The sequence below is a fragment of the Canis lupus genome, chromosome 18, assembly GCF_011100685.1.
Source record: "Canis lupus familiaris isolate Mischka breed German Shepherd chromosome 18, alternate assembly UU_Cfam_GSD_1.0, whole genome shotgun sequence".
Taxonomy (NCBI): Eukaryota; Metazoa; Chordata; class Mammalia; order Carnivora; family Canidae; genus Canis; species Canis lupus.
The window spans coordinates 17069946-17094102 of record NC_049239.1 but is presented as its reverse complement, the minus strand read 5'-3'; the positions used below and the strand labels follow the sequence as shown (position 1 = coordinate 17094102).

The 24157-nt window shown below is 41.2% G+C and overlaps 1 protein-coding gene across 6 annotated transcripts in view; it reads right to left on the bottom strand.

Moving 5' to 3' along the window:
* Positions 1–24157, bottom strand: part of SLC26A5 (solute carrier family 26 member 5) — a 57906-nt gene that overhangs the window by 10013 nt on the left and 23736 nt on the right. For 3 of the 6 annotated variants that reach the window (XM_038562774.1, XM_038562775.1, XM_038562776.1), the window contains 9 exons: positions 22037–22241; positions 20043–20182; positions 13985–14095; positions 12687–12853; positions 12009–12173; positions 9011–9163; positions 7776–7858; positions 3227–3374; positions 1254–1367 (listed from right to left, as the gene is read on the bottom strand). In XM_038562774.1, coding sequence (XP_038418702.1) covers positions 1254–1367; positions 3227–3374; positions 7776–7858; positions 9011–9163; positions 12009–12173; positions 12687–12853; positions 13985–14095; positions 20043–20182; positions 22037–22188 — 1233 coding nt within the window. In that variant the 5' untranslated portion in view covers positions 22189–22241. Of the gene's footprint in view, positions 1–1253; positions 1368–3226; positions 3375–7775; positions 7859–9010; positions 9164–12008; positions 12174–12686; positions 12854–13984; positions 14096–20042; positions 20183–22036; positions 22242–22900; positions 22976–24157 lie in introns of all 6 variants that reach the window. The other 3 variants (XM_038562772.1, XM_038562773.1, XM_038562777.1) reach the window with 2 other exon arrangements.

The following is a 24157-nucleotide window of genomic DNA, read 5'->3' as shown; positions in this document are numbered from 1 at the left end:
AGGGAGAAGCAGGCTCCATGCAGGGAGCCCGATGTGGGACTCGATCCCGGGTCTCCGGGATCACGCCCTGGGCTGAAGGCGGTGCTAAACCGCTGACCCACCCAGGCTGCCCTGATCTTAGTCTTTTGATAATCACTGAAGGAAGATCAAGAAAATATGGATTCAAACAAGTCATCAAAACCAGTGCATAAACCTGTAACTCCTTCACACTCCCTTTCTGAAGTTTTAGTTTCTCTTATAGCTTTTATTTTATTTTATTTATTTATTTTTATTTTTTACATTTTATTTATTTATTCATGAGAGACACAGAGAGAGAGAGGCAGAGACCTAGGCAGAGAGAGAAGCAGGCTCCATGCAGGAAGCCCGATGTGGGACTCGATCCTGGGACTCCGGGATCATATCCTGAACCAAAGGCAGGCACTCAACCCCCGAGCCACCCAGGCATCCCCTCTTATAGCTTTTAAATAGAGGCTGAGGGGCGCCTGGGTGGCTCAGTCAGTGAAGCACCTGCCTTTGTCTCAGTTCAGGATCCTGGGGTCCTGGGATCGAGCCCCAGGTCGGGCTTCCTGTTCAGCAGGGAGTCTGCTTCTCCCCCTCCTTCTGTGCTCTCTTTCTCAAATAAATAAAATCTTTAAAAATAAATAAATAGAGGCTTACATGATTAAAAACCCTGACTGAAATGCCCTTGCCAGGGGTGAGGAAAAGGAGATAATGACCCAAGCAAGATCCACAAGGGCCAGAAGAATAAAATGGGACCCTGCTGTCCAATGACCACTAGCCACATTCAGTTATTATATTTTTAAAGTTAAAATTAAATACAACTAAAAATTCTGGTCTTGGTTGCATTTCTCACATTTCAACTGCTCAAGGACCCCATGTGGCTAAAAGCTGTCATACTGGACAGTGAAAATAGTGAACTTTCCATCATTGCAGGAAGTTCTACTGGACGTGCTGGCATCTTGACCATACTAGGTCTCAGACTTTCATAGCAACATCCTATGTCTGGACTGTGAGGTTTACTGGCAGCAGAGACTGTTGTATAATTTTCAATTTAACTGGAGAATATACCTCTTTCCTATATATTCAGTTCCTGTGTTTCGCTCTGACTATTCATGCCCTTCTCTGATTCACTGCATAGCTCAATGGAGCGTCAATCTTGAGATGGAGCAGCTTTGTTTGGGTTCAGAATAGAATCAAGGGATTAAAGTTTACCACCCCAAATCACCGTCCTGAGAGGCCGGTTGTATACACACCTGTGTCTTGCCTCCGGTTCCCTCCTGAACAAGGCTTCGAGACAAGGAGCACGAAATGGAGAAAGTCTGGAAGAGTGAGCCAATGGAATTGCACAGTCCCAGGGCAATGAGCTCCTTTTTCCATGTGGAAACAAAGCACACCAGAGGTCAGTCATTCTTCAGAAAAAAAGGCAAGATGGCCCATTTTAGACACATTTTCGGCAGTGTAGGGTGTCTCTTTATTCTCTTTACAAATATAAAAGTTTGCTTAGCATGAGTTTAAAATAGACATTCTTAAGATGAGAGAAAAACCACTTAGGGCTTTTGTTCTGCAAGATAAAAGCTGCACTCACTACTTAGTCCCCTCTTTCCCAGACACACTTTCTTACACAAATAATGTTTTGTCTTTTTTTTTTTTTTAAAGAAAACTGCAGCAAAAAGGAACAGAATATTTTTGTTGTAAGTTTTTGGTATAGAATTGTTGGCATCTTCTAAATGCCTCGACTCTTGCCCTTCAATGAGTACATGACATTGTCCTCTTGGGACCAGTGAGTGAGACCTGCTTTCAGGGCTACTTCTGGTCTTTCTAGTTGGATCGTGTCCTTGGGATTGTGGAGCATTTAACATTCTCCTAGAAACACACAGTGTGTTAAAGTAGACACTGTCATGCCAAAATTATGCCTAATGGTATTCAGCTTATCTATTGATAGGTTATAAAAGGAGGTGGCGGGGCACCTGGGAGGCCCAGCCATTTAGCGACTCTTGATTTTGGCTCAGGTCGTCTTGATCTTATGGTCATGAGTTCGAGCCCCACATTGGGCTCCATGCTGGGTGTGGAGTCTGCTTGAAGATTCTCTCTTCCTCTCCCTTTGTCCCTCCCCCCATCCTCTCTAAAAAACAAAAAAATTTAAAAAGGAGGTGGCAGTTTTCCAGAGTGGCTGCACCAGTTTACATTCCCATCAACTGTGTGGAGGTTCCTCAAAGAGTTAAAAATAGATCTGCCCTACGACCCAGCAATTGCACTGTTGGGGATTTACCCCAGATACAGATGCATTGACACGCTGGGACACCTGCACCCCGATGTTTATAGCAGCAATGTCCACAATAGCCAAACTGTGGGAGGAACCTCGGTGTCCATCGAAAGATGAATGGATAAAGATGTGGTTTATGTATACAATGGAATATTACTCAGCCATTAGAAACGACAAATACCCACCATTTGCTTTGATGTGGATGGAACTGGAGGGTATCATGCTGAGTGAAGTAAGTCAATCAGAGAAGGACAAACATTATATGGTCTCATTCATTTGGGGAATATAAAAAATAGTGAAAGGGAATAAAGGGGAAAGGAGAAAAAATGAGTGGGAAATATCAGAAGGGAAGACAGAACATGAGAGACTCATAACTCTGGGAAATGAACTAGGGGTGGTGGAAGGGGAGGTGGGCAGGGGGTGGGGGTGACTGCGTGACAGGCACTGAGGTGGGCACTTGATGGATGAGCACTGGGTATCATTCTACATATTGGCAAATTGAACACCAATAAAAAATAAATTTATAAAAAAAAAGGAGGTGGCAAAGAATATAATGTGGAGTTTGAGTGATGAATCATATATTCCAAGTTCAATGAACAAGGAAATGTCTTCCCAGAAATGGTTCTAGATAAACATTTACTTCTCAGGCTGTGAGCTTTGAAAAATAGGGATAACATCTGTTGGAGTATGGCAAACTGAAAGCCTCATATCCAAAGGTTACATCTTCCTAGCAGGACCCCTACCTGTGACATGAGGTAGGACTGTATCTCAGTGCTCTGATGATCTAATGCACATAATGAAAAAAAAATTGTAGTGTTGAATAAATACATGTTTCCAATACCTCCATCATCAAACTAGAAGTTTTTCTATTGAGACAGAGAAATTCCAATCATTTGCCTTCCACAGCACAGCAGGATGATTATACCATAATGAAACATCTGGAGGGAATTAATGATTTCCTACCTGATTGCCATCAACCTGGTAGCCATGTTTATTTGCCAGGGTCTTGGCCATTGATATGGTCACTGAAAATCCAACAATGGCTATGGCGATGGCATCCACGTACACAAGGTGGAAGAGGCTGGTGTCCGGGTTGGCTGGAGGTAGTAGCCTGAAAGGTCAAGCTGACTTTAACTCAAGCATTGTGGCCATGGGGGAAAAAACATGCAACTAGAGGGGAGCATTTCAGGACAGCATCATCTGCAAATGAGGTGATCAATGCTTGGATACCTGTGTGCTCTGGTTTGTCAAAAAGAAACACCCTCTTTGACACACAAAGGTTCTTTTTAGGCTCCAACCCTATTATTACTAGCTTTCTACCTGAATGGGTTATCAGCAGACATCAGATGCGGTTTTATTTAGAAAAGGAGTAACCTCATACCTCATGACACCCTGTATGGCAGGTGTAAGTAAGACACCGAACAGGAAGAAGAGAGGGTCAGCGAAGTGCTCAGATGGCACAAGACATTTGAACCAAAGTCTGAGGGCAGGAAGTCTATCTTAGAGGAGAACTACTGTCAAGACTGTTTCCTTTTGTTATTTCAAGTAAAGACTCTGTTTTCCAGGATCCCTTTAAGTGAATTTCCAACACGGGAAAGGAGCCACAGGTTATCCACTTTGGGTCTCACCTGGTAGTCCTGGGAATCTAGAGGGACCAATGGGGAATCCAGTTTTTGTGGTCCATGCTTATAGTTTGAAACCCTTGTCCTAAAGGAACAGAATAGGGATTTCCTGGAATGGTATGGGGTAAGGGGCAATAGAGGTTTTTCAAAAGCATCTGATTCAATACAAGACATTGGGCTAGATAATAATACTAACCAGTTTAGGTACCATATAATTCTTTTTTTTTTTCCATATAATTCTTTTTTACATTAACAACCATTTATTAGGTGCTTCCCTTGTGCCAGGTTCTGTGCTTATTTATCTCAGACAGCCCAGTGAGCTAGGCACCAGTATATTCCTCAGTTTACAGATGATGAGGCATAGTGAGACTAAGCAACTTGTCTAAGGTCAAATGGCTCATGTACACATCGCCACCAGTACAACAAAAACCATGAAGAACTGGCCTCCTTGTGCCTATTTCTCTTACTGTGTCGTATCACGGTGATAAAGGGGGTGTCTCAGGTACTGGGGTAAGGGAAAGGGAAGGGGAGAAGGAAAAAAAATTGAACATATAGTGAGCCTACATTTTGTGCTGTATGCCTGAAATACATCATCTCATCTGTCCTCATAGCAATCCTATTAGATGGGTGCCATTAATATCCTAATTTATAGGTAAAAAAATGGATACCTGCAGATGTTATTTGTCCAAGATGGAGCAAGGAGTTAAACCCAGGAGGTCCCACTGCAAAACTTATTGTCTTTCCCTTGCATTTTGCTATAGAAGCACTTGCCATGAGGAAAGCCCTAGCAGCAGACTTGGGACTGCAGAATAAAAGAATGTATTTTTGAATGAGTTAAGGAAAGTAGACCAAGAAACAGGATATATTGCCAAGATTGGGATCTTTAAGAGTCAACAGTCACTTTCTGGACACGTGCTGTGTGTGTATTTGTGGGTGTGTATAGATGCATAGTTTGCTTTCAAATATGGCTGCCAACAGTTCCTCCCATACTTGTATGTGCTGCTTGTCCCCTGAGGCTGGGAGGATCTGTTTCTCCTCTGGTGAGTCTGGGCTGGTCTTGTGATTTGATTGAGCCAACTGAATGTGGTGCAAGTGATGCTGTATGAGTGCTTTTAGCAGCCTGGCACCTCCTATTTTTCTGTCTTGTTTCCTTGAGTCACCATATAAGAGTCTGGCTATCCAGCCAGAGTCACCATGTGGGGAGAAGATGCCAGCCAGTCATCACCCATTCCAGGCCTCCACCTGAGGTGTCAGACACGTGAGTGAAGTCCTCCTGGATCCTCCAGCACCAGGCACCCCTTCAGACATCTGTGGCTGCATGAGAGACCCTAAGTGACACCAGGAGATCACCCAGCTCCCTACCTAGGTTGTGAATTGTGAGCAAATAAATGGCTGTTGTTTTGAGATGTTTTGGAGCTGTTACTGAGCAGTAAGACTCATAGATAACTGAAACAGTATGATTACATGTAGATATGTAAATAGGTAAGCATTACTTATTTCCTGCTTAGTTTTGGGCAAAGTTTCAGAAAGTGTAGCCAAGTTATAGAAGGGTAAAAAAATTTTTTTTAAAGTATGGCTCTCACATATGGAGGAAAAGCAACATATTTCGGTACAAAGCAACAGGAAAAGGAAGGTATTGGGTAGAAACGGTAGTGAATTGCATGTAAATTTTTAAAAGGAGAAATCTAACCGTAAGAATTCACATTTAACCAAATTATTTGTGATCAGTTGTTGAATAGAATTGTCTACTGGATCTAGTCAAAGACTAATGTGTAGCACTCGATTAATTATGTTAGGGACCCAGGTGTGAGGTAATGGAAACAGCAAACAACTGAGCATCGGAAGACTGTATTCTGGGTCCAGGCTGGGACTCACCTGTGAGCCACTAAACCTCATCCACATCTCTCAAATGTCACCCTCTCTGGTAGCCTACTTAACAAAGCAGCTCAGCCCCTTCTATCCCTTAGCAGGCCTCCCTTTTCTGCATAGCACTTCTCACTACTTTTTCTCCACCCACCCATCCCTCCACCACCGGAGAATATAAACTTCAAGGTAGCAGACACTTTTTTGCTTGCATGGCTGCTTTTGTTTTTAACTGCTGTGTCTCTGGTACATAGTAGGCACTCAATAAACATATGCCAAATAAATGAACTTCTTTACCTTATAAAATGTATGTATGTCAATAGTGTTATTGTGAGCACCCACTGAGATGGCAGGTATAAAAGTATTTTATAAATCTTAAGTCCAAACAGAAAAAATAGGTGTTATTACTGTGTTTTAGGCCTACACTGAATCATAAGTAACATGTTCATAACAGCAACCCATTATTTTGAAGGGGAGTGCATGCTTCCTCCTTCAACACTTGCTCTGGGGTAGGGGTGGGAGTTAGGGGTGAACTCTGGCTTCCTGAGCAACTCCTGCCCTTGCGCCTCCCAGGAAATTCTCAGATGGAACCAGAGGCAAGGCTTGATGCAGTATGCCAGGTTCATCAGTGGCCAACATCTGGGCAAACATCTGATTCTGCTCATCTGGGAAGAGAGAAGAAGGCAAGAGAAAGAGACAGTACAAGAGACAGAAAGAGACAGAGAGAGCAATACAGAGATAGCCAGAGCGTGTTGGAGAGGAACAGAATGAGATGAGAAGAGAGGCTCATAGTTATGCTAGCTCCTTCAAATATAAAAAGAAGAGTAAAAACATTTGAAAGGTAGAGTTAAAGAAGATTGACAAAGCATATATGACTTGAAACTAGAAAATCTGTTGAAAAAATGAGCCACAGAACTTCAATTAGCATGTCTTCAAGGCTTCGAGGTACACGCTAGGTGGTGCTTTATGTGCACTATCTCCGGTGGCCTCACCATTACCCTTGACACAGGACTTGATTACCATGCTACCCTGGCAGGGGAGGAGGCTGGGGCTTTAAGAGGGTCAGTGACCTGCCCAAAGTCACACAGCTAGTAAGCGTCAGGCTAGATTTAGGTATTTTTGCTCTTAATTCTGATGCCCTTCTCTTGAAGAGAGATTTTAAAAACCAGTAAGTGCTAAACAATATGAAACAAAACACTACGTACCACTGTTGGTGGGACTTTAAAATGGTGTGATCACTACAGAAGATAGTATGCAAGTTCCTCAAAAAGTTGAAAATTGAACTATCACTTGATCCAGCAATCCCACTTCTGGGACTATATCCAGAAGACCTGCAAGTAGGGGTCTGAGGACATATTTGCACATCCATGTTCACAGCAGTAACATTCACAATCGCTAAGAGGTGGAAGCAACCCAAATGTCCATTGTTGGGTGAACAGATAAATGTGATTGACATATATATATATTGTATACATACACACACACACACCGTGAAATTTTATTCAGCTTTAAAAAGGAAGGACACTGTCACTTGCTACAACATAGATGAATTCTGGGGATTTTATGCTGAATGAAATAAGCTAGTCGCAAAAAGGTAAATAGAATTCCACTTATATAAGTTATCAAGAGTAGTTAATTTGTACAGAGAAAAAGAATGGTGGTTTCCAGGGGCTGGGAGGAAGGGAGAATAGGGAATTATTGTTTAATTATTGTTGGGTATAGTTTCAGATTTGCAAGATGAGAAAGTTCTGCAGATCTGTTTCACGACAATGTGAATATACTTAACATACTGAAGTGTATGCATCCAAAGGATTAAGATGGTAAATTTTCTGTTATATGTTTTTTTTTAACCACAATTAAAAAAAAAAAGGCTAAAACTCAAAAAACCCAAAGCCTCAGCTATTTGATATATAGGAAAAAAAAAAAAAGATTTTGGATTGTAAGCATACTAAAGCAGGAGTTAGAAACAATAATAGATCTATTGATTATTCAAGTCGCACTGTCACTTAAAATAAAACTTTTCCTACCCCAGTGGAAGTGTCCCGACGACATCCATGTTGTATGACTCTTTCAAGTTAAACCCAGCTGAAATGCCAGTTCCCATCACCACCTAAAACAGACACAAATCCAAATGCGCCTTCATAGATGAAAATTCAACTGCCACAAAAGTAAGGTTCAAACAGTTTGTCAGCCAGGCTAAAACCTACTTTCACTTTTAACTCAAAACCTTTTAGGAGTTGCCTTTGCCTTTGGCAGTCGAAAGAGTCTCTGGCTAAGATGGCATCAACAAAGGACGTTGAGAAGTATATTGTGAGGGTGGTACACTGACAGGGAGTCTGTACAGAACCTATGTTTGGACCTATGTTTGTGTCCATGGCACAGCACCAACTGTGGTTACAGGCCTCTGCTGTTACAAGCACCCACCTCAGCTACAGTCAGGGTCATGGAGTTCCATTGTGTGTAAGCCCTCCTGGACAGTCAGGGCAATGTAGAACGAGCTGGTGTGTCAAGGGCAACCCTTACTGAAGTAAGTGCAATGGAAAAATAACAGAAGGAGAAGTTATACTTTTCATCTTGAAGAACTATTGCTCTAGAACTTTCTGAGTGGGTCATCCAGGAGAGTTAGGGCTGGTCAGGGTAGGGAGCCAGGGCCTCACAGTAGTGGCCGCTGCGGGAAACCAGTAATAAGGTAATGTTATAATGAAACAGTTGTGGTCATTTAAGAAGATAATAGAGTATATAGCAGGTTCATTGCATGTGCATTGTTTTTACAATGGTTCCTAAGTTGTTAGATGGAAGTATGTTTTACGTTGTAAATATGTATTAAGTACTAATACATGGAACTGTTGGGTATTTCTTTTGGCCTAGGAGTGCCGGGAACCAAGAAAAATCTGGGAACCTTTGGTCTCTTGCTCTTTTAAAAAATGGAAACAGCTTAATTTTTTCAGGTTATTAAAGTTGTAGGTGTTCATTATAACACAATCAGATGATAAAAATTTGAGGAAGAAAAATATTCCATAATCTCATCACTCAGAGATGATTCATATTAAAATTTTTATGGATGACCTCCACCTATATTTTAAAAATCATCCCTGTCTCTAATAGATTTCCTTTTCTTTCAGCATATTTGTGGAAGTTCCCCTTGACAAATTCTAACCTTCCCTTTGGCAGATCTGGGAGAAAAAAGGTAGAACTTCCTGTTCCTCCTCTGTCCAGATCCTTCTCCAGAATAGCTAGGTGTGTGTGGCCAAAGTTGACTTACCGCAAAGAACTCTAAAGGAATGGGTGCCGGCAATTTCTCTTTAAATCTCTCATTAAACTCCTTGCCACCCAACAGCAAACCAAAAACCATCAGCCCGACGCCTAGAGAACACACGTTGAGGTTTTTAACATTCTGCAACACAGCAACTGTACTCTGTAACACAGTGAACACTGGATGTTTATATCAAGCAACAGCCCCTGAACAGAGACACTAGTGCACTAATTCATACCAGCCATCCCATCACCATGCATTTCTAGTTAAAAGAAAGCTCTCAGACTGAGAGTTCTCTGTCCTACCAAGTAGGAGGCATTTTTACCCAGTCATATAACTTTATAGTTTCTTTTTCTTTCTGAGAGAGAGCACAGGTGAGCAGGGGAGAGGGAGGGAGAGAATCCCAAGCAGTCTCCGCACTGGGCTCAATCTCACATAGGGATCTCATGACCCTGAGACCATGATAGGGCCAAAATCAAGTTGGATGCTTAATTTACTGAGCCACGCAGATGCCCCCATAGTTATAGTTCTTAACCAACAATCTTATACTATAAGTGTTCTTTGATTTGGTAATGGCTCAATGTAGTATATTCAGAAAAGTACCCCTTAAATTAAGTCCTGAGCATTAGAAAAAATTAAAGGTTGATATCAGCAAAATAATGCAAAGATAAATATACAGAAAAATTTTAAAGAAGATTTTATTTATTTTTTTGAGAGAGCGCCAGAGTCCGAGCTGGGTGACGGGCAGAGGGAGACTCCACGCTGAACAGGGAGCCCAATGTGGGGCTCTGGGGCTCAATCCCAGGATGCTGGGATCATGACCTGAGCTGAAGACAGACACCCAAGCGACTGAGCCACTCAGGTGCCCCCACAGAAAAGTTTTAGGAAGGTCAAAGGGGGAGAAAGAAGTCACGGGTAGCAGATGAGAGAGGGATCAGGTGCATTTCAAAGGCGAGAGAGTGCTGAAGTTTGGAAGAAGCCCAGTAGAGTTAGAAAGGAAAGTCTCCTATTTGTATCCTAGGGTTGCAGCCTCAGCACCCCAAATATGGTCAGTACTCATCCTGGACCCCGGAAGAGTGGGTCACAGTGAGCCCAGGCTACACACCACGCCTGCCAATATCTAGAGTGCACTCAGGTGCTGATCTGCTTCCTCTGCAGCAAAGTACTGAGAGAACTCCCAGAGTAGGAAGCATGGCCTCAGCAACTATGAGAAATGAAGGATTTAGTTATTTAAGGGATGTTCCCACAGTTTGATACCATTCTAATCAATCGAGGACTCAATTTAAAATGTCACTGCTGGGGGAATCCCTGGATGGATGGCTCAGTGGTTTAGTGCCTGCCTTTGGCCTAGGATGCGATCCTGGAGTCCCAGGATCAAGTCCCAAGTCGGGCTCCCGGCATGGAGCCTGCTTCTCCCTCCTTCTGTGTCTCCACTTCTCTCTCTCTATTAAATAAAAAAATAAAAAAATAAAATAAAATAAAAATAAAAAATAAATAAAATAATTCTTAAAAAAAAAAAAAGTCACTTCCTGGGGATCCCTGGGTGGCTCAGCGGTTGAGCGCCTGCCTTTGGCCCAAGGTGTGATCCTGGAGACCCGGGATTGAGTCCCGCGTCGGGCTCCCTGCATGGAGCCTGCTTCTCCCTCTACCTGTGTCTCTGCTTCTCTCTCTCTCATGAATAAATAAAATCTTAAATAAAATAAAATAAAATAAAATAAATAAAATAAAATAAAATAAAATAAAATGTCACTTCCTTAGAGTGATTTTCTTAGACCTCGAATCAAAAGGTGTCCCTATTCAACTTTTGGAGCAGTCTGTACCTTTCCTCCATAGCATGTAACACGGTTTGTAATTCATTACCTATTTTTGCAATTCGTGGTTTACCATCTGTCTTCCCATTGGACTGTGGGCTCCAAGAGGCAAGGGCCATATTTGCCCACTCACTGCTATGTCTGGCATTGTGAATGGCACCTAAACACCTGCAAAGGCCATTGGTCCTTCTGTCCAAGATTAGCTTTAGCAGCATTTGACCGTCATTTGGTTTTAATTATTTCATAATTTCCTCTTTATCCAGGGACTAACCAGAAGAAGGTTTATTGTTTTCCAAATGTATGGGGTTTTAAAGGTATATTTAGTTATCGGTTGCTGCACTGTGTGAGAAAATACTGAATTTTTAGAACTTGTGATCAGTTTCAACATGATCAGTTCTTGCCATTGTTCCCTCTGTACCTGCAAATAATTTATATTTTCTCGGACCTAGAGGCAAGGGTCTACATATATTTTATTATATTCAATGGGTAATTGTGTTAGTTAAATCTTTTATAGATTTACTTAAAATTTTTTTTGCCTGTTCGAGTAAGCAGTTTCTGAGAGAGATGTGTTCTTCTTCCACGATGCATTTAAATTATGTTAGTTCCCAAAGTGAACACAATTTGGTTTTATTTTTATTATTTTTTTAAAGATTTATTTATTTATTTATTTATTTATTTATGAATGATAGAGAGAGAGAGAGAGGCAGAGACACAGGAGGAGGGAGAAGCAGGCCCCATGCCGAAAGCCCAATGCGGGACTCGATCCTGGGACTCCAGGATCACGCCCTGGGCCAAAGGCAGGTGCTAAACCGCTGAGCCACCCAGGGATTCACCCACAATTTGGTTTTAAGAAAAAGTGGTCTCTTCTGCTAATTAGGGTGAAGATGCAGTCACCAAATAAAGGCCTAGTAAAAAAATTCCTTGTGAGGCATCACATGTTAATAAAATGGGACTGTAAAGTTTAATTCCCCTTGTAGGGTTCTCAGAAAAGTCTTAGAATAATGAAATCTTTTCCATTTTTATTGTATTTTTTAAAAATATTTTTATATATTTGAGAGAGAGCAGACTAGAAAGAGCCTGCTTCTCCCTCTGCCTCTATCATAAGTAAATAAATCTTTAAAAAAAAAAAAGAAGAGAAGAGGAGAAAATAAAGGAGGAAAAACAAGTACCAATAAGTCAGCAAGTAGCTTACTTACATACACCACTGAAAAGATCCCACTGTACCGCTTTGTTTTCACTCCAAACAAGTATTTTAACATGGAGGTGAAGACATGCACAGCTGCCGCGGTGGTAAACCCACGGACCAGGGGCTCTGTGAGATATATGGCCACAAATCCAAACCTACAGACACCTAGGCAAAACTATTTTTTTTAATGACAAAGAAACAAATAAGTCATATGATAGATCAGGAAGTAAAAACCAATAGAAAACAAAACAAAAGTTCCTTCTGGACTACTTTCTAACACTACACTCCTGCATCTGCAGTGGCCAGAAAACAGTGGAAGGTTTGGAGAGGCTTGGAGCCCCATGGAGCACTGGGCACACTCACCCTTTCCCTGTCCTTCAGAACTGGGGGCACATTTAGTCAATGAACTTCCTGCTCCTTCCAAGCAGACAAGAGATGTCTTCTTTCCATTACTAATTGTTCCTGCTTTAAACTTTTCTTGCTTTTAGAATCTCTGAAGTACCCAACTGAAGCTTGCTCGTTCCTAATAAATACCAACTTAGGGAAAGCATGCAGTGGGACTGGTGATCCCGAGTGCTCTGAATTTTGCTAGCTGGACCCTACCCACCACGTAGACCAGCCACGAAGACTCAATAGATATTTATGAAGTGAACAAATAAGAGCCAATTTTTCCATCTATGAATATTACCTGGATGATTCCTGAAAGTAAGGTCACAGACATGGCGACTTTCACTCTCAAGGCATCTCTTGCCTCTGTGCCATTGGTCGCATTTACTCCTCCTGGAATGACTATATCATCAGGGACTAATCTAACAGCCACACCGCCAATCATCAGGCTAATCACAGCAAATGGACCTGAAATAGTGAGGCATTAAATTAAGGAAACCATTTTCAGCGCATCTCATGTGGTTGCTGGGTCTCCAGGAGACATGGGTGAGGTCAATTAAAAAGCATCACTGATGTGAAATTGCACTGCCCTCCTTCAGACTTCCTCCCCTGGGTTATGAGTAAGCTGTGTTTGTATAGATCATATTCTCAAAAAATGAACATGATGATATCTTCCCTCCCATGGACTCTTCTGGAACCTGGACATCTGCCCATTAGGAGGTAGTCAAATTCCTCTCTCCTTGAATCTGGGTGCACTTGCGACATGTTAATCACCACAAGAATGCAGGAAAAGTGATACTGTGTGGCTTTGGAGGCTAGGTAACAAGGTGATGCTGCTTCTAACTGACAGCTATACTACTTGTTTATGCTTGGGCCCTGAGTGTGAGCAAGCTCAGTTAGGATCATGGGGAGAGAAGGATAGAGGGCGGAGAGGGTGGGAAGAGTGAGTAGCTGCTCCAGCTCCTCCTCTGATTCTCAGCTGCATGACAGACTCAGAGCCGGAACTGCCCAAGAAGAGTGCTTCCTAAATCCTGACCCATAGCAACTGTGCAAGATAATCGAATAAGTATTTTAATCTGCTATATTTGGGGGTATTTGTTACCCAGCACCAGTTATCGGAAACATCATGTGTGGACTTGCTGGTGGCAGTCTCATGCAGCACCAACACTGTTATGAAGTCCATGTAAATCTTATCCTAAATACACTGGGAAAAATCATGTATAATTCAGAGCCTAAAAGAGGATGAAAAGCAATACATGCATAAGTAATCAGGAACATGCAATAACACCAATAAAATAAAATAAGAAAAACCAGGTATAAGCAAATTGTATTATGAACGAAGGTACTTACTTCCCAGATTTCAACAATTGCTCTTTTTACACAAGAAAATGGTCTTTTATTTTCTTGTCATGCCAAGGTTATAAGAAAGCTATTAGTTCTAGAAATCTGGGGGAGGGGGTGTATTTTTATAAAGCACCTACTGGGTATGCTGTAACAAACGTTACCATTTAACAGATGTTCTGATAACAAACATGCTCTTTCTTTGGCACACTGCAAATCTTGGAAATCCAAACTAAAATACCAACTCTAAGCTTTTACCTATGGATATGTGTCTGGAAGTTCCAAGGAAACAATACATGATAACAGGGTAAAATGAAGAGTACAGGCCAAACACGGGAGGCACAGCAGCCAGCATTGCAAAGGCTAACCCTGTGGGATCGAAACCAAACAGAAACGGACAGATCATTAGAAAGCAGAGGGTAATGTGTATTTGTCGCCTGGCTCTCTATGATGAAGAGGTGAAAGCCACATTAATTTCAGCAGCTGTATCTTCACCTGCCCACCCCCTTACATCCCAATCCTACACCTAGGCTGAGACCATTTCCCTGGTCATCTCCTCTTTGCCAAGGGGTGGGTTTTTCTGTTTTATTCTTTCCCAACCTAAGTAAGGGTGGAAAGTCTTACTTGATTGGTGGAGCTATGATCTGCATTGATGGCCAAATGCTGGCTGTTTCTCTAATGGGGTGTTTTTGTGGATTTTTTGCTGATCCCTTTTCAATAAGGAATTCCCAGGTGCCAGTTCTTACACCTCCTCCAGGTCCTCTCTGCTGGCATATGCTCCTCTGTAGGCAGTCTTCTTGGGTAGGTACCTTTCAAATGAGCCAAGCCTTGTTACCTTCCAGAGCACCCACTTATCCAATGGGAAAGCTTGGCAACTTTACGCCAAGCAACTTCAGAAGTGCAAGCCATGCCCACTGGAGGGCTCTCCATTCCGCTTACATGGGTGGTTTACACCTTTTTTTTACCTGTAGATTTTTTTTTTTGCAAGAATTAGGCAACAATCCCCCAAAACTCCAGGGGACACATGTCCAGCGCTCTGAGTGGTTCTCTTGCAGTCCCTCGTACCTAGACTTTACATGGAGGAGAAACGTATAGTGCTTTTACCTAGAAAGCACTAGAAAATTCTAGAAATCCTAGAAAATTCTCATTCCAAATCTATTATCATATACCTGGTCCCCAAATATATCCTGTTGAAGTGATGCACTAAAGAGTCTGGTGTCATTCACTCATAGTTTTTGCATCAGTGGTCTGGTATCTTTTTCAGGACATGGAGACAATAAACACCCTTGTTCTCAGCTTAGGGGGCTTAGCCAAATATCTGGGACAACCAGAAAATTCACTTAATACACTGTCATGTTGTGAAGAGAAAAAAATTTTTAGCAAAGAAGAATAGGGGAAGCATCCCTAACCCACATATAATATTATCATTTTAATGTTGTCCTTTTTAAAAACAAATTCTACTTTTAATTAAAAAAATTAAAATTTAAAATTTTTATTTCAAAGATATGCATGCTCATAGTTTAAAAAGCCAGTACTAAAAGGCCCTGAAGAAAAGCCTCATCTCCAGGTTCTGCTCGCCAGAGGCACTCACTTCCAATTTGTTTAGCTCTTTTTCTATCATTTATCTCATTTCTCTGAATCAGTCATTCTCAACTGAGAGGATTTTGCCCCCTAGGGGACATTTGACAATGTCAGGAGACATATTTTATTATTGTCACTGAGAGGGTGGGGCTGTTCCTGGCATGGTGTGGGTGGAGAAACTTTGCTCTAATGTTACTACTGTTATTCTTAGTTTTTTAGATTCAGATGTTAACCACTATTTTTTTTCAGCTTCCACTTAGTTATATCCTAATTACATGACTTTCCCCCCCCCCCCAAGAAGCTTTGAAATCTTCTATTTATCCCTGATATTCTGAGTTTATTATGCTCTACCTCGTTTGTTTGTTGTTTATTTATTCCCTCCCTCATTCTGCTGGGTACTTGGTGGTTTCTTGCAGTCTGAAAACTCATGTATTTCAATTCTGAAAATATTCCTTAATAGTCTCTTCCCCTCTGTTTATCCTCTTCTTTCTGGAATTGCCAGTGGATGACGGAACACCAGGATTGATCCTCTGGTATTTTTATCTTGTCTTTCTTATTGTGCTTGTATTCATCTTTTTCTTTGACTTCCAGATTTCCTCTATCTTCGAACCCTTTGATTGAATATTTTATTTCACCTATCATATCTTTTTAAAAAGATTTTATTTATTTATTCATGAGAGACACACAGAGAGAGGCAGACACACAGGCAGAGGGAGAAGCAGGCTCCCTCTGGGGAGCCTGACACGGGACTCGATCCCAGGACCCCAGGATCATGCCCTGAGCCGAAGGCAGACGCTCAGCCACTGAGCCACTCAAGTGCCCCTTCCAGCTATCATATTTTTAATTTCTATGAGCACGTTCTTGTTCTCTGAAGGCTCTTTTTAAAAATCACATCCTAGGGTGCCTGGGCGGCTCAGCTGGTTAAGTATTCAACTCTTGTTTTCAGCTCAGGTCATGGTCTCAGGGTCCTGAGATGAAGCCATGTGTAGGCTCTGTGCTTAGCATGGAATCTGCTTGATATTCTCTCTCTCCTCTGCATCTGCCCCTTCCCCTGATCATGCTCTCTCTCAAAATAAATAAAATTAAAAAAATCACATTGTGTTCTTATGTCATGGATTCAATATGTTTTCAGCTCTTGCTGAGGATATTACAGAGCAAATGTTTTATTTTGCCCACTCCATTAGTTATGTGCCCAATGAGCTTTCTGTTTGGTTTGTTTTCTTCTTTGAAGCTTTGTGCACATTGGCTCCCTTTGTCTACTGATCAGCTTTACTGTATGGCAACTGGGGGCACCCGCCAGCATCTTGGCCAGAGAACCTCCAGTTGGCACTATAGCTTTTTCTTTCTGGGGGTGGTTCATTGTTTGCCTTGGGCTGTAGGTTCTGACAGGCTCTTTGGAGCTGCCAAGGACAAGGAAGAGCCTTTGTCAGCGCACAGGTCAATGTGTAGACTTCATTCTTTCAACATCTTTCAGTGTTTTCACCCTCCTATCCACTGCACAGTACCGGGGTGGGGACCTGGGTGTCCATGTGCTCACAACTTAGGATAAAGACTTCAAACAATCCTCTTGCTTCTAGCCATCTGCCTGACTCTCACCTTTGACAATCCTTGGAGCTGCCAATTTCCCAATGTTCTCCAAGGCAGACCCCAGGATCTTTCTCAGCTCTGATTAATTCAGCTTCCTCAGCTCTGATAATTCAGTTCTCACTTGTCTATAACTTGCCTTTTTTTTTTTTTCCTGCTCCATGGTGTTGGCTTTCCCTTTGTGGGAAAAGTGGTGTCCCATTCCCTTTGTCCTTGCTAGTTTACACCATTTCCCCTGTCCCTTACCATCATTTTTTTTTTAAATTTTTTTAATTTTTATTTATTTATTTATGATAGTCACACAGAGAGAGAGAGGCAGAGACACAGGCAGAGGGAGAAGCAGGCTCCATGCACCGGGAGCCCGACGTGGGATTCGATCCCGGGTCTCCAGGATCGCGCCCTGGGCCAAAGGCAGGCGCTAAACCGCTGCGCCACCCAGGGATCCCGAATTAGAGGGATTTTAAATGAATTAGAGAAGCACGTATTGTTTCAATTTGATTCCATTAATGAATCAATTCAACACTTAACAAAGTCTTTTTACTGACAACCAACCAGGAGAAATTAACTTACTATATCTTGCATCTCTGTGTTTGCTACATTTTGTTCTTCCTATTTACCTACCTTCACTGACTAGTGATGGGCAGAAAAACACCTTTTCCATACAAATTTGATTGTGGGATGATTTACAACTCTTAGTGTTCAGCCTACTGGGTCATTCCTTCTTCCTTTCTGTAATACCAAAGGCTCATGGTTCTCCTTCCCCTTTCCAGATGCTTCTTTCTTTTTCAGTTTCTTCTGCTGATTCTTCCTTTTTTGTTTGGCCTTTAATGTTGGATAAAGTTTGATCCTGCCTCTCTTGTCTTTCACTCCACTTTCTCTTCTTAGGTGACCTTGTCTATTGCTATGGTTTAAATGTCCTGTGTATGTCAAAGATCCCCAAACTGACATCTATAATCCATAGCTCTCTTTTTAGCTCATCATATTTTTTCCATATTTTAAATATAAGCATATAAACGTTTGTCTATCTCACAAGCATTTCAAATTTAACATGTTCAAACTTACCCTTCAAATCCATTCCTCCTGCAGTCTTTACTATATCTGCAATTAGCCCCTCCAACCCTCAGATGTTAGATCCAGAAACCTGAGAGTCACTCTTGACCATCCTTCTTCTTCTATGTACCCACATGCAACTCATCAACCCAGACACCTTAAAGTAATTCTTGACATGCTTTGCTTCCCCATTCTCCTACCAATCAATCCAACAGCTAGTCTGGCTGGCTTTACCATAAAATATAGCATGTATCTTGAAAATTCTTTTCATTTTATAGCCACCACCCTAGTTTAAGATGGAAGACAGCTAACCAGTCAAAAACAAATTTGTGGAATGCCATTTTAGTGAAAACTCAAATAGGCACAATCCTGAAGATCTCTTCTAAGTATTAATTGACATGGGGCAGTCACTTCCTGTAGCTTTATCTGTCCCACGTTACTGAATGTTAGTTTCACTTGTTTCCCATTTCAGATACTGAGCCTTTGTGCGCTCTGCTCCCCGCCCCTATCTCTGCCTTTGATCTTGTCCCCTTCTCTGCCCTTGGGGTGTTGGTACCAAATGCATGTGAAAAACCATCCTAAACCTGCTGTAAAGATTTCGTTTAAAAGATTTGGTAAATCAGTCACTTGGAAAATTAAAAATGCAGCTAACAGGGGGAAGGGGAAGGGTGTTTGTATGTTTGTGTTTTGTGTGTGTGTGTGTTTTTAATAAATTGATCATTTGGTAATTAATTTTGGGGAAACTGGAGAAGGGAATAGATTCTTGGCCAACTGACCTAGAGGCTATTCAAGCCATTATCACCTTTTGCCTACACTAAGTCACTGTAACCCCTAATTGGTCTCCTCATTTTCATTCTGGTACCTCTCCCACCAACCAAAGCCATTCCTTCCCTGCGAACAGCAGTCTCGGTGACCTCTTAGAAAGAAACCCCAAGTGAAAGCATGGTGATAGCTTTCAGTGCACTCACTCAGAGTGGAATCCAAGAAGTGGCTAACAAGGCTCTGCAGACCTGCCACTGCCTCCACATCTCTCTTCTTCACACCCTACACTCCTAGCAAACTGCTTTTCTGTTAGTTCTTCAAACTGAGTCTTCACTCAGTTCTTTTCCTGTTATGTGTCTTCACACATGCTATTCCTTCTGCCACAAATGCACTTCCTCTCATTCTTTACCTGCCTCCTGCTCACCCTTCAGGGCTCAGCTCAAATCTCTCTTAAAGGATGCGTGGGTGGCTCAGTGGTTGAGTGTCTGCTTTTAGCTTGGGTCATGGTCCTGGGGTCCCAGGATCGAGTCCCACACTGGGCTCCCTACAAGGAGCCTGCTTCTGCCTCTGTCTCTGCCTCTCATGAATAAATACATTTTTAAAAATCTTAAAAAAAATCTCTCTTAAAGAAGTTTCTGTGACTTACCTAGTTAAGTTCCCCTGTTTTTTTTTTTTTAATTTTTATTTATTTATGATTGTCACAGAGAGAGAGAGAGAGAGAGAGGCAGAGACATAGGCAGAGGGAGAAGCAGGCTCCATGCACCGGGAGCCTGATGTGGGATTCGATCCCGGGTCTCCAGGATCGTGCCCTGGGCCAAAGGCAGGCGCCAAACCGCTGCACCACCCAGGGATCCCCTTAAGTTCCCCTGTTATTATCTTCTGGTACTCTGTATATTCCTTCATTGTGCTAACATCATTTGTAATCAAACATTGTAATTAAACATTTATATGTGCTTTTATTTACTTCCTGCCTTTCTGCCTAATTGGACATTAGAATGTGGACTTACAAGCCAAGAACCTTAACAATGACAACTCCATCAGCACATTCATTGGGTGACTGATGAACTTAGCAAGAAGTAAGGCCATGTCCAGCCAGTTCCTATAAATATACTGATCTGCAAAACTAGTATCACCATATGCTATTACCACTGTCTTTGGCCATTTATGGGTTAAATGTTTCTGAAGAATTCCTTTAGACAGGAAAAGGTTACTAGAATGATACAATTAAAAACCATGAATTTCCAATCATGATGAAATTAAACAGAAGAGAAGGTCAACAATTGTTGGAAGAGATGGTAGCAAGGGAAACAACAAAAAAGAAATAAACATAGCTACTAACCTTGAGGAAGCTGAAGTACCCCTGTGCTTATGCCTGAGACCAAGTCACCCAACACATACTCTTTGAACTTGTATGCTGGCAACCACTTAGTTATGGGCAGGAACATATAAATGATATTTCGTATCTTCTTAGGAGTACACCTGGGAGGGCAAAAACAAAAAACCAAAAAACGAGATAAAATGAGGAACATTTCTGTGAAATTCACACCAAGGTATTGTCCCTTCCTTATATTCTGGAGGAATAAGGAAAAATTTACATTTAATGTAAAGAATGACCTTTCCACTCTGCAGAGATCAGAAACCAGATGACCTTCATGCAACTTTTTTTTTTTTAATAGGAACATCTGAATTGGCTCTATAATAATGCTCTACAACTTACCATGAAAAATAAGAAAAATTTAGTTTCAAAATAATTGAGATACCCTGGAAACTATGATTTTAATAGATGAAATCCTAAATGTACCTTCTGTGTTGGTGTAAAAACAAAGTAAGGGGAAAAAAAGCAGGGGAATTATTTACTGATTGAGTAAATTTTTGAATGTGGAACCACTGATCAGCAGGCCCATTTAGCTTCCCCTGTCCTTACACAATGAAGGAAATTTACTCAAGTACTATGAACTTCATGAATATATTTTCAATGCTTTAGGGCCTTTGATCAGATAAACTCAAAAAAACACCATTTGTCACTGGAGTGTGTATTAACAGATTCTATGTATGGCTGTCTTGATTAAGTGGAACATCATGCTGATAAAATCAAGGCCTTGTATTTAATCCCTATATAGTTCAATTGATTTTGAAACATAGACTATGTTCTGGGGCATGGCCAGTCCTTTTGCCAGTCTATGCCAATAACCAAAGACATCACCAAATAAAAGCATGGACAAACAAGTTCCATCACCACTATGACAGCCCCAAGTCCTCCTGGTGACAAGGAAGCAATTTATTCCATTCAAAAGACAGTGCATTCTTGCAGCATGCATGGTACTTTATATAATGTCTTCAGTGGCCAAAAGTATCTGATCATCAGGTGAAGGAAGATATTAGAAGCAAATTTGGGGCATCTGTGGCAAGAGCCATGAATTTGAGTGAAACTAGATTAGATGCCAGTCATCTTGTTTAATAGCTACATTTATGTTTAATAATAGCTACATTTATGTAGTGCTTGCCATGTGCTTTGTACTTTGCATATATGCACATGGAAGCACTACATAAGTGCTAGTAACTCTATGAGTATTATTATTATTATAGTAACCCCTAATAACTATGAGCTTAAGTATGATTATTATCCCCATTTTACAGAGCTGGAAACTCAAGCACACAGTGGGTACATGGTTGGGTCTAGAATTAAAACTCAGACAGTCTGACTCCAGTGATTACATTTTAAACCTCTCCTGATGATCATACCTAGAGCTGAGGGTCCCTGTGAAGTTTACATGAACATAGAGCACAGATCTGTGGTCCCAAGGGCCCAGAACGCAGCAATCAAACCTAAACCTGGGAGCGATCAGGAGACACACGTCTCAAGCACACATGTACTAGCATTCCCAGGTCTGCAACATAGCTGTGTAAGCGTCTCCAAAGTGAAGAGTCCTAGGACACTGAGTGTCCTTGACAGCTGGGGTTGGCACTTAGATTCAGGATGTTGCCAAGTAGAAGTCAGGGTGGACAAAATGACAGAGTGATTGGAACATTCCTGAGAGACAAGGAGAAGAGGTGGATATTTTGAAGGTGGTGAAGTACCGGAAAGCAAGGTGTTTCGAGGAGCTGTTAAACAGATGCAAGTGTAATCAGAATTTAATATATAAGATGAATTATATGTTGAAGCTGGGGTTCAATCAAATACTTATCTCTGAGCGAACCATGTGGACAGTTCTGCAAATCCTAAGTGCTCACCATTTTTTTTTCCCGCCACACCAGATTTTCTTGATACATTTGACCTTGCTTCTGTCATAACTGGATGCCAGGATAAAGGAAATAGGTTAAAACACAACCTACGTGAATGCCTGTTTCAGCTTATCCCCGATGGAATCCGAAATCTTGTCTTTCTTGTGCAGTCTTTCCTGGAGGACCGGGTGACTAAAGATAGGTCTTTCCACATAGTACCTCTGGCTTGCTGTGAGGATTTCATTTTCTTCAGCATGATCCATAGTCCTCTGAGATTATGCATCAACAGCAGGAGACAAGCATTGCCTGAGCGTCACTAAGGGAGAAAATAAAGAGCCTATTTCAGATGCCAAAATCCGACCAATGACTGTCCTAAGCATCTCTTCCTTGTGGGATTGTGAGTTCTTCAGAGGACTTCTTCATCTTGGACCTCAGAGCACCTACCACAGGACTCAGTACCTAGCAGCCACTAATAAACCAAATGAAGTCAAAAATCAATTAAGAAAAAATCCCACACGTGACGTATTTCCTCCCAGGGCAATACATGGTAATGTGTATACTTTCAATAAAAGCTTGTATTAAATTCAGTGACTAAATACTGCAGTCAGCTGGTTCTAGGTTCCTATGGGAGAAATAGTGACTCAGGCTGACTCTGACCATTTACATGTCAAGGAAACAGGATAAGGGGCAAGATCAGTCCTTAAATTGATCCCAAATTTGTTTGTTTGTTTGTTTGTTTTTATTCTTTTTTAAACATTTTATTTATTTACTCATGAAAGACCCAGAGAGAGAGTCAGAGACATAGGCAGAGGGAGAAGCAGGCTCCATGCAGGGAGCCCAATGTGGGACTTGATCCCGGGACGCCAGGATCACACCCTGGGCCTAAGGCAGATGCTCAACCACTGAGCCACCCAGGCATCCCTGATCCCAAGTTTCTTGAAGGTATATCACCCTCCTCTTCAATTCTGTACTCACATTTGATTACTCCTTAAATTCTCCCATGGTTCAGAATTGACGTTCATACATCTCCATGAGGGAAATTCCTGGTGACTAGTGAGAAGTTACAAGTTGAAAATATCAGTGCAATATTATGATATTGTTTTAAAGGTGATGATATTGTCATGTTTGAGACAATTAGGATGATTTATACATAAATATACATATTATGTGTTATATATATTTAGCATACAGCGTATATATATATATGCTATAAAATGAATGCTACTAATATGAGTAAAAGAAATGATTAAGGAATAAAAACCCAATATATTTGTGCAAATGAAAATGTGTGCAAGGATGTTAACTACAGCTTTATTATATTGAAAAATTGGGGGAAAAAACCCTCAAATGTCCTAACTGTACAAAATAAAAAGTAAATCTTGGTATAGTGATATGTTGCATGCTATAAAGTAGTTCTAAAAACTGAACTAAATCTATTTGTGTCATCAATAAATCTCAAAAACTTAATTTTCAATAAAAATGCAAGGCACAGATAGATACTTCAAGGATGCAGTAATCTAAACAAAGTTTAAAAATGTATAAAGCAATATTATATGTTGTTTATGGACACATATATGTAATAAATGTATAAAACCATGAATGATAATGAAAAACACTAGGATCAGGATGGTGGTTCCTTCAGAGAGAAGGGGAATCAGACTCAGGGGAGACAGAGTTTTAACTTACTGTATCTACAATGCTTTAGTTTATAAAAACAATTGGTGCAAACAGAGCAAAATGTTCAGATTTGATTAAGCCTTGCAGTCAGTAAATGGGTGTTACATGATTCTTAGTATTTGTCTGTATATTTGAACTATAAACCTTATAATAAAAATTGAATGCACAACAACTAAAGCCAGTGTTCCCAACTGAAGGAAGTTGACAGCAGAGGTGATGGGGGTTAGCATGAGTTAATGGTTAGTGTCTATGCAGTGACCATAGGAGTGTGGGGGATTACTGATGTGGCTTAAGACCATTCCTGCCTGATGAAAAGTCAACTTTTCACCAACCTGAAATTACATTCACACTGAACTCAGGCTTGTGTGATCAACCACAAAACATCACACAAAAATAAATGCCTATGTCCAAGGAGGTTAAAAATTCCAGAGTCTAGATTAAAAAGGAAGTCTAACAGCAAATGCAGGCAAGTACCGAATAAGGAGGGAGAACGAGGATTTTGCAGCAGATCTGACAGATATCATGTGTCTTTTGTTTCAGGCTAGCAAGGCTGGT